This window comes from Salmo trutta, unplaced genomic scaffold (assembly GCF_901001165.1).
Source record: "Salmo trutta unplaced genomic scaffold, fSalTru1.1, whole genome shotgun sequence".
In the NCBI taxonomy this organism is placed as follows: domain Eukaryota; kingdom Metazoa; phylum Chordata; class Actinopteri; order Salmoniformes; family Salmonidae; genus Salmo; species Salmo trutta.
This window is the reverse complement of record NW_021822515.1, coordinates 1-10,274: the sequence shown is the minus strand read 5'-3', so window position 1 is coordinate 10,274 and position 10,274 is coordinate 1. Positions and strand designations below refer to the sequence as shown.

The window sequence follows — 10,274 nt, the reverse complement described above, 5'->3', positions numbered from 1 at the left end:
TACTTGTCCTCTTGCTCAGTTGTGCACTGGGACCTCCCACTCCTCTTTCTATTCTGGTTAGAGCCAGTTTGCTCTTCTGTGAAGGGAGTAGTAGTTGTACAAGATCTTCAGTTTCTTGGCAATTTCTCGCATGGAATAGCTTTCATTTCTCAAAACAAGAATAGACTGACTGGTTCAGAAGAAAGTTCTTTGTTTCTGGCCATTTTGAGCCTGTAATTGAACCCAGAAATTCTGATGCTCCAGATACTCAACTAGTCTAAAGAAGGACAGATTTATTGCTTCTTTAATCAGAACAACAGTTTTCAGCTGTGCTAACATAATTGAAAAAGGTCAATGTGACCAAAGATACGACTGAAACAGGAACCAACTTTGCCAAGATTCATGTCATATTTGACTATCTTACTAATTGATTGTATAATGAACACACATATGATTTCAGTTTGTGAGTGTGTGATATGGGGGTTGGAGAAATTATAAAGAAAATATTTTAGAAACAATGGCAACATTGCCATGTTGATCTGAGCCTTGCTGTTGAAAAACCACATTAGTGTCCGACTTTCGACTGTCGCAGATGCAGTTCCGCCAACTTTACTCTTCAACTTTGTCTACAGTCTATGAATGATGGCTATGAATGTCAATCTATTGATTGTGAGTGAAATACTGTGATGCATTTTAGAGAGATAATGTCACCTCTCTGGAGAACTGTGTGGTATGACCCAATCTAGTTAGGAGGGTTGTCAACTAGGGTGTAATCATTAGTCCAAACTGTAGCAAACAGTTGCAAATGGAAAACATTTTGCAATGAAAACTATACGTTCTATTGGAAAAATTCAGTTTGGTCCCTCTGCATTTTGTTCCGTTTGCTTCTGTTGGTTCTGTTCCTAGTGAATAAACCCGTTTTAGACAGACAGACTGACAGTAGAGCAAAACAGAGAAAGTAGGCCTAGAGAGAAACAGAGACAGTAAGCCTAGAGAGAAACAGAGACAGTAAGCCCAGAGAGAAACAGAGACAGTAAGCCTAGAGAGAAACAGAGACAGTAAGCCTAGAGAGAAACAGAGACAGTAAGCCTAGAGAGAAACAGAGACCGTATGCCTAGAGAGAAACAGAGACAGTAAGCCTAGAGAGAAACGGAGACAGTAAGCCTAGAGAGAAACGGAGACAGTAAGCCTAGAGAGAAACGGAGACAGTAAGCCTAGAGAGAAACAGAGACAGTAAGCCCAGAGAGAAACAGAGACAGTAAGCCTAGAGAGAAACAGAGACAGTAAGCCTAGAGAGAAACAGAGACAGTAAGCCTAGAGAGAAACGGAGACAGTAAGCCTAGAGAGAAACAGAGACACTAAGCCTAGCGAGAAACAGAGAGCTAGAGACAAAGATACTGAGCTGTTCCAATGCAGATTCCCATGCGGAGTTAAACCAATGAAAGCTCCCTCTCCCACATTGTAATCTTTCATCCATTCAGGGAGGTATAATTAGAGAAGATCTGCTCTCATCTCTTTCTCTCTGATGGGGCCTTTAATTCCTGCTATTTGACTCATTCAAATGAGAGCTGGTGAAAAGGGAACGACAATTGGACATTTAAATGGATGCTTGAAAGCACTACGAAACAATCCGTTGCGTATGAGAAACGCTGCAAAAATCCTTGAAAAGGACACGTTGTGCAGGTTCTGTTTAAACGACTGAGTGGAATGAGTGCCACTTGAATGACTGACCTATTCTTAGAACCAATTTAGATCCTGCGGGATAAGATTGAAAGGTACAGTCAAGGAAAACGGAGCGCACTCACTATAGATTGTTTATGAAGCTAGAAACATTAAGGATAGTGCATCTCATCAAGCATCTACTGCTGCTCTAGGATATGAGTATAGGGACCCTGATCTCAGATCAGCGCTTCTACTATGAGACCCTTTCTAAATACAGGCCCTGGCCATTTGGTAGTGAGTCTTTGTTTGCGCAGCTCATTGTCACACAACATGTTGAGAGAACAGGATGTAGTATCACTGAAAGCAATGAGAAGAGCTGGAGCTTTTTAATAGATAGAAGTCAACGTGTCACACAAACATCAATCATATCCACATGTTCAATCTAACACTGATTCTGATTTTACAGCTCTTAATTAAAACTAAGGAATCTTCCATTGATCACGATAAATGTGTTGAAGAACAAAGAGCATGCATAAAGGCATTCTGGTAAAAGTACAGAATAATTACAAAATATACTGTTAACAACTCACACTAGTATCATCCAGCTTCATCACTACTGATATGGAACCCAGCTACTGCACATGTACTGAATAACACAATATGAATATACCCTCAAGTGAATCAATAAAGACAGTTCAGCAATACAACATAAAGAGGGGAAATGTAGCAAGAAAAACATAGCTTTACTACTGCTGTCAATAGGTAAGATAATGTGATGGTAGAATGAAATCAAACCCACAATGTGGAGAACCCCCCCCCGCACACACACACACACACACACACACACACACACACACACACACACACACACACACACACCTCCTCACTCTGATCTGCTACATGCTGGTCTCCAAGGTGACCAATTTCACTAAAGCGCTCCACCACAGGGCTTGATCTCAGTCAATCTCAGTCAATCCAGACAGAAGAAACACCTTGGCCGCATTTCATTCCAACAAGTTGTCTGCTCCCCTTTGTTCTTGTTCAATCCCGTACACAGATCTGACTTGACTGGGTAGTAAGTGAACTGTGGTAGGTGAGCTGTGCTAAGGGTGCTGTGGTGTGGTAGGGGGGCTGTGGTAGGTGTGCTGTGGTAGGTGTGCTGTGGTAGGTGAGCTGTGGTAGGTTAACTGTGGTAGGTAAACTATGGTAGGTGAACTGTGAAGCAATAGCTCTACCTAGTGCCCACCATAATTGATTCCCTATCAGATCAGGCAAATGGAGTAAACGAGTGAAGGGTGATAAGGGCGATAACCAGGGGAGGGAGCATCTTTGCGTCCCTAGAAGCCTGGCAGCAGCTCGCTGAGCAGCACCTCCCTCTCACCCAGCAGCATGTCTCTCTTCAGACTGGTCCCCTTGTTCACCACCTTCATCTTCATGGCCAGGCTCTTGACCTGGGTGGCGGGCACCGCGTCAAAGAAGAAGTCCTCGTTGAACACGGGGTTCCTGCTGTTCTTGATGATAGTGCTCCTCTGCTTTTGCTGCTTGCCCGGGTTCAGGTACAGAGACACGCAGCAGTTGATGCTCTTCACGTCCGTTTGTTTGTCATACAGGTCCTCGGCGGCGAGCACTCGTACCCTCAGCCGGGCCGTCTCGGCGTCGTAGTGCATGCTGATCCTCAGCGTGCCGCCCTTGTGGAGGTTGACCGAGTGCTCGCGCTGGAGGTCTGAACTTGCCCCCCCGGAGCCGGTCCCCTTGCGTCCGCGGAAGGCGGGGGAGGGAGGGCAGCGCAGGCGGCGGCGCGTCAGGTTGGGGCTGTTGTCGGCTGAGCTGCACTCGTCTGTAGACAGGGAGCTGTGGCGCGCCAGGGTACGCTTGGCACGAGACACCTAAGGGGGAAATCAAATCAGGGATGGGAAGGGATGATAATAAGATAGAAGGTTCTAGAAAAAAGAAACGCACACCTATAAAGGCGAGGTGCTGGCTAGCGGAGTAGAAAACTAGAAAATAAAGGAAAGCCGCACACTCTAAGAGCTCAGATGCAAAAATGTAATAACCAACGTTTCGACAGCGAAGCTGTCTTCATCAGGGTATCATGATGAACCCTGATGAAGACAGCTTCGCTGTCGAAACGTTGGTTATTACATTTTTGCATCTGAGCTCTTAGAGTGTGCGGCTTTCCTTTATTTTCTAATAAGATAGAAGGTATCATGAAATTCTGAGCTAAATGTATTTTTAAAACATTGTATATATAAAGTGATCATCCTTATGGTTATCATCCTTACTGTTTACCTTGGCCTGCGTCTCCTGGGTGATGGATCGGAGGAGGGAGGCGGAGCGGGTGAGGAGAGGGGAGGTAAAGGGGGAGGACTCGGCTGAGGAGCACGTGTCGCTCTCACCCCCGCTGAAATAGCGGTAGGGGTTGGGGTCTGAAGGGGTCAGGTGGTTCCCCCCCTGAGTGCGTCTCTGGATGCCCGGGGAGGTGTGGGGGCTGTTGGGGTTGCTGTGGAACAGGGACTCCTTGCGGCGGGTGTGGGGGCTCTCCACCAGCGTGGAGAAGCCGTACGAGGTCTGGGCTTTTGGGATGTAAGGCAGGGACATGGCTGTCTGGGACTGGGGGTCTGCATTGGTGTTAGGGTCTCCCCCCTCCCCTACCCCGCTCCCCGGGTCGTCAGCGCTCTCTATCTGGATGACGTGGCGGTTAGCGGCCCTCAAGAGGCTGCGGGTGTCCCCAGCCAGCCGGGAGAGCAGACGTGGGCTGCGGGGGTTCCGGGTGCAGTTGCCCTGGGTTTGGCTGCAGATGGTGTGCTCCGAGGCGGAGGGGCACAGAGTAGAGCGGGGCTGGGTCTCCGGAGTTAGGCACTCTGCCTCTGAAGGGCAGCAGATGAGTTTGGGGGGGATGAAGAAGTCAGGGATCTTATCAGGGGTGATGATGTTGTTATAGACGGAGACGGGGCCGGTTTGGTTCTGCTGCTTGTCCCCTGCCGACGCAGAGTGACCATTGTGAGAGCCACGGAACTTCTCCAGGAGCCACATGCTTCCCTCCAGGGCCTGAACCTAGCTGCAGGCACAGGTGGACAGGAAGTGATGATGTCATACAGTCACAGGTAGGTAGGAAGTGACATCACCTTGAGTCAACATGTAAATCAAACCATGGCATACAGACACAGACAGATACGAGGAGTCTCAATATTGTGAGTTTATGTCATCTCCTTGCTTCAGCTCCTAAACTGCACTCATGTCAGGTGAAAGCAATATGTCAAGTCAACTTAATTTGCTATCACCTGCCACCTGCCTCTCAAAACAGTTTGGATCAAGGAAATCATGCAAGTTGAGGAAGCCATGTTAGGCTATTGAGATGCACCCAGTGCCTGGTGAAATGTCAGAGACACCACAGGAGAGCTTCCATAGCAACTCCAAACCAAAGCATTTCCCTATTATCAGATAATTGAACATCACAGCTGTTGTGGAATCATTCCAAGAAAAATCTGAGGCTGTAAGGCGAAACTGCAAGTCCAAACGTGTTGCTAAGCACCAGCTTGCTCCAGCCTGTAGCCTATGCCTTTTAAAGCTTATATTGAATCGCCCCCCTGCGGTATTCAATTCAATCGAATCCCGATTGCAGTAGGCTATTACGCAGTAGCGTATGATTATTCCTTTTTCTGTAGTCTAATTAAAATATGTTTGCCTAATAAATCCTGGTGGACTATAGACAGGACTGATTAAATCCAGTCCTTGTGATATAATAGAACAAATAAAGATTGTTCTCTATCACTGCACCTCATTGATGAAAGTCTCTAAAATCCTTGAACATGAAATAAATCAGGGTAAAAAAAAAGTAAATTCAGTTTTAAATGTGTTTGCTTCCCCTGAAGGCACCGACTTTGATAAACGTGAAGACTTCCCGTAAGTGCGCATAAATGCGCATAACCTATCATATCCAAGAGAGGTAAAGTCAGTCTAGTCAGATTTATGATTCCACCAAACAAAGACATATATTTGCATATCAAATAAAAATAAATACACGGTTATCTATAATCGAGGAGAGAATGTAATTATAAAGATATTTGACATTGTGCGCAGCTGACCAACTTTTACGCACTTTAGGCGGGATGGTCCGTGAAATGAGAACCACTTGTAAAATAGACACAGACAAAATCACGGTCACTGATTAAAAAACGGTTACTGATGAGTCTACAAGCAAAGACAACCGGAGGACCTGTTGCATCACTGGAACTCATGGATCTCACCGTTGCGCTGAAGTGTTACTCTCGCTCTCCTGCTGAACTCCCGATAAAAACAGAAAATGTTCCAACTTCCCTCACATGCGTCTGTCCGTGTCCCCTCAATACTTTCCGTAATTCACCTCACATGGGTCGCCTAGCTAACCTACTTTACGCAGACAGAGTAACCTAACTGTTGGACACAAAAACACATAGTTGGGGCTCTGATGATTCAGTTTCACCTCTGGGTTATATATGGACCCGCGCGCCGCGCTCTCCATGGTGACTGGAAGCCAGTGGGAGGTTCCCAAGCTGTCCACCCGCCTTCCTCAAAATAGGATGTAATTTGCTTAAATACGTGTTTTGATGTTAACCGCGGGGCAAATCATTGTTTCCTTGCTATTTCGTATAGCAAACTCATTGTATTTGCAAACAATAACATTAACGTTAACGACCTCCCTGTCTGTGTTCAAGATTATTCCTCCTCTCTCCACTACTCAGACATTCTACCTCCATTCTTGTCTCAACTCCCAGACGTTTTGATTTTGTTCAATTTGTTGTATCTTACACTACCTGGCCAAAAGTATTTAAACATCCCTTCAAATTAGTGGATTTCAGCTATACCCGTTACTGACAGGTGTATAAAATAGAGCACACAGCCATGCGATCTCCATAGACAAACGTTGGCAGAAGAATGGCTTTACTGAAGAGCTCAGTGACTTTCAACGTGGCACCATCATATGATGCCACCTTTCGAACAAGTCAGTTAATCAAATTTCTGCCCTGCTAGAGCTGCCCCGGTCAACTGTAAGTGTTGTTATTGTCAAGTGTTAGGTGCTCAGCCACGAAGTGATAGGCCACACAAGCTCACAGATCAGGACAGCTGAGTGCTGAAGCGCGTAGCTCGTAAAAATTGTCTGTCCTCAGTTACAACACTCACTACCAAGTTCCAAACTGCGTCTGGAAGCAACGTCAGCACATTAACTATTCATCGGGGCGTCATGAAATGGGTTTCCATGGCTGAGCAGCCGCACACAAGCCTAAGATTACCATGTTCACTGCCAAGTGTCGGCTGGAGTGGTGTAAAGCTCGCCGCCATTGGACTCTGGAGCAGTGGAAATGCGTTCTCTGGAGTGATGAATCACGCTTCACCATCTGGCAGTCCAACAGACAAATCTGGGTTGGTGGATGCCAGGAGAACGCTACCTGCCCTAATCCATAGTGCCAACTCTAAAGTTTGGTGGAGGAGGAGTAATGGTCTCGGGTTGTTTTTTATGGTTTAGACCTCTTAGTTCCAGTGAAGGGAAATCTTAACGCTACAGCATACAGTGGCATTCTAGACGATTCTGTGCTTCCAACTTTGTGGCAACAGTTTGGGGAAGGCCCTTTCCTGTTTCAGCTGACGTGCACAGAGCAAGGTCCATACAGAAACGGTTTGTCAAGATTTGTGTGGAAGAACTTGACTGGCCTGCACAGAGCCCTGACCTCAACCCCATCAAACACCTTTAGGATGAATTGGAATGTCGACTGCAAGCCAGACCTATCGCCCAACATCAGTGCCCGACCTCACAAATGCTCTTGTAGCTGAATGGAAGCGTCTCCTGCGGCAATGTTCCAACATCTAGTGGAAAGCCTTCCCAGAAGAGTGGTGGCTGCTATAGCAGCAAAGGCGGGACCAAATCCATATTAATGCCCATGATTTTGGAATAAGATGTTCGATGAGCAGGTGTCCACATACTTTTGGTCATGTAGTGTAGCTTGTGTGTGTTACTGTAATTCAGCTTCTAGCTTCCACAGTACACGACACAAATACAACATTATCCATTGAACGAAGCAGGCTGACATGGAATCAGAATTTCAAGCAGGAGACACCTGTGGAATTGATTGGACTTTAAAAACATATTATGTTGCGTTTGCAGGTCATATGTGCATATCCACTTCTGTGGAAGTTGTGTTTCATTTGGCCAGAGCAGATAGACCACAGAAATAGAATTACTGCAAAACCTGGAGTTGATGACAACACAGTGTAATCCTTCATCTACCCCCAGCCAGCAGGGCTCCTGGAGGTCTCTGTCTGTGATAACTGGATAGATCAGTCCCTTAGTGAAGTTATAGTGACACTCTAACCCCTGCATTGCATTACACTGTATTGCTGGGCCATTGGGGGAAGGGGAGAAGGAGAGTGTGGCCCTTTAATAGGAATATTTTTTATCATCAAGAGCTGTAAGAGTTTCCCTGACTGTAGCTCAGCATCCATCGCTGGTTCAATAAGCCAATGGGCAATGAGGGGGCTGTTAGAGAGAAACTGCCTGGCAGTCTGGTCCCTTTGGGCTGTGGGGAAATGATGGCACTCTATTGTTTGCAATGGCATGTAGAGGATCAGTGGGAAAGTGTTGATATAGTTCAGCATTAAACTGAAGGCTCTTCTCAAACCAAATTGGTGCTAAAATAAAATGATAAAAGACAAAAACAATATTTTTGCATGCACACATTCATGAGCACACGCACGCACGCACACACACAAATAGACAAACTGAGAGAAAGGGAGAAGAGGGATTGTACACAGAATCACCGGGGAGCTGTCCATGGACCTAATGTACAAGAATAACTATAGCGTGTTGGGCTCTGGGACTAGCTGACTTCTGTCTCTCTCCATGGTCCTGAGATATACATCTTTTCGTTGAGATTCAGTGACTATAAATGAATGTCAGTGTTAAAGATCGTCAACTCATCACTTGTAAAGAAATGATTGTTTTGCAAGTATACAAAGCCTAAATCAAGTCCCTCAGTCACGACAACGCTGGCCTAAACCAGGTGTAGGGAAGTTGGTATTTGAATGTGAAATATTGAACTTGACTGAACTGAGCATAATCCAACTCCAATGTAATCTATACCCCTCGGTCTCTCCTTTCTGACTCACTCTCTTTCAGCACCACATGTTCATACTAGGCACATGAGGACCATGGACAGCTCCTGGCTCTGTGCCACATTAGAAATTGAAGTAACAATATGCAACAATAACATGTCTAATGTAAATATCACAGATCTGGTGACTAATAAAGATACAGGATGGGGAAGGGTTCTAAATCGGCTGGGAAGTCACCATGGCAACCATGGCAAACCTACTCAAGTTGGCGTTTGGCGTTGGAGAACGCTGTGCACACACACTTAGATCTTCAGAGTCAACAGTTATGGTTAAAGTATGGATTTGGAAGGATTAGGGTTAGAATAGCTATTTCAGAAGAGTGATGAAAGGGTATACAACATTTGAAAAAGGCCGAATGGGAAGGAGGAGTCAGAAAAAGAGAAATAAAGGGGAGGAGGGTGAGAGAGAAAAAGGTGTGCTATTCCAGCTGCTTTGAAAGTGGATACATGAATAGGCCACCTGCAAGGGTTACATACATTTGTTTATTTGACGGGGGTCTACAGAACACAACCTCTGAATGATCATTACTCTTTCGTGTCGCTACCATAGCAACAACTAGTTCCAGGCCATTTTTTTCCCTTCCCGCATTTCTGATGTGTTAAAATCATGAAAAAATTGGCATCCTTTGAGGGGAAAGTCATTGCATAACTGCAACTGGCTCACATCAGACAGGGTAAAGGGATGTGAAAATAGATTGGATGAAAGTTTTCTCGCCTCCCTTCAAAGAACCATTTTGTGGCCACAGATGTCTGTTGAACACAGCTGGGCTATATGAAAATGTTTGCCTGCAAAACACAGATTGTTTTTCTCTGTGTCGTTTCCACACATTGAAAAAAAAGTACATTGCATGTTTGTAGTTGTTCTTAGTAGAGAAAAGCACAGAATACAATGCTTCATTTTTGAAGTTCTGTGTTTGTATGTATATGTATGTCTGTGTGTGTTTGTATGTGTGTGTGTGTGTGCATGCATGTGTGTGATGTAAATATAGGATGTGACAGTGTGAGAGGGACCCTCCGAGTAACCATGGCGACAAGCAGAAGCAAACACCTGCGAATGAGCATTAGGCTGTGCACTTACAGGAAGATCTCTAATTGGTGAGCGAGAAGGGGAGTTGGTGGGATCCAGCAGGAGAGAGAGAGAGAGAGAGAGAAAGAGAGAGAGAGAGAGGAGGGAGAGAGAGAGAGATTAGGGAGAGAGAGAGGAGAGGAGAGAGAGGAGAGAGAGGAGGGAGAGAGAGAGAAAGAGAGAGGAGGGAGAGAGAGGAGGGAGAGAGAGAGAAGGTGAGAGAGAGGAGAGAGAGAGAGAGAGAAAGAGAGAGAGAGGAGAGAGAGAGAGAGAGAGGGAGAGAGGAGGGTGCGAGAGAGAGAGAGAAGGGATAGAGAGAGGAGAGAGAAGGCGAGAGAGGAGAGAGAGAGAGGAGGGAGAGAGAGAGAGAGAGGAGGGAGAGAGAGAGAAAGAGAGAGGAGGGAAGAGGAGGGTGCGAGGAG

At 45.8% G+C, this 10,274-nt stretch overlaps 1 protein-coding gene across 2 annotated transcripts; it reads right to left on the bottom strand.

Annotated features, from left to right (window-relative positions):
* Positions 1 to 1,995: 1,995 nt before the first annotated feature.
* LOC115182455 (C2 calcium-dependent domain-containing protein 4C-like) lies at positions 1,996 to 6,127 on the bottom strand. Of its 2 annotated transcripts, XM_029744053.1 has the most exons (4): positions 5,889 to 6,127; positions 3,931 to 4,699; positions 3,093 to 3,527; positions 1,996 to 2,986 (listed from the first exon to the last, which is right to left on the bottom strand). In XM_029744053.1, exons 2-4 carry the CDS (start codon positions 4,672 to 4,674, stop codon positions 2,909 to 2,911), a joined length of 1,257 nt encoding a protein of 418 aa, XP_029599913.1. In that variant the 5' UTR covers positions 4,675 to 4,699; positions 5,889 to 6,127; the 3' UTR covers positions 1,996 to 2,908. The 2 variants fall into 2 exon arrangements, with proteins under 2 accessions (XP_029599913.1, XP_029599912.1); XM_029744052.1 differs by having other exon boundaries at positions 2,896 to 3,527; positions 5,889 to 6,126.
* Between the last annotated feature and the right edge of the window lie 4,147 nt (positions 6,128 to 10,274).

Excerpts from the sequence above, each read along its gene's own strand:
- LOC115182455 (XM_029744052.1), bottom strand. The coding sequence starts at position 4,674 with ATGTGGCTCCTGGAGAAGTTCCGTGGCTCTCACAATGGTCACTCTGCG. Across the intron at positions 3,528-3,930 it reads CCCAGGAGACGCAGGCCAAG|GTGTCTCGTGCCAAGCGTAC; the intron begins GTAAACAGTAAG and ends TTTCCCCCTTAG.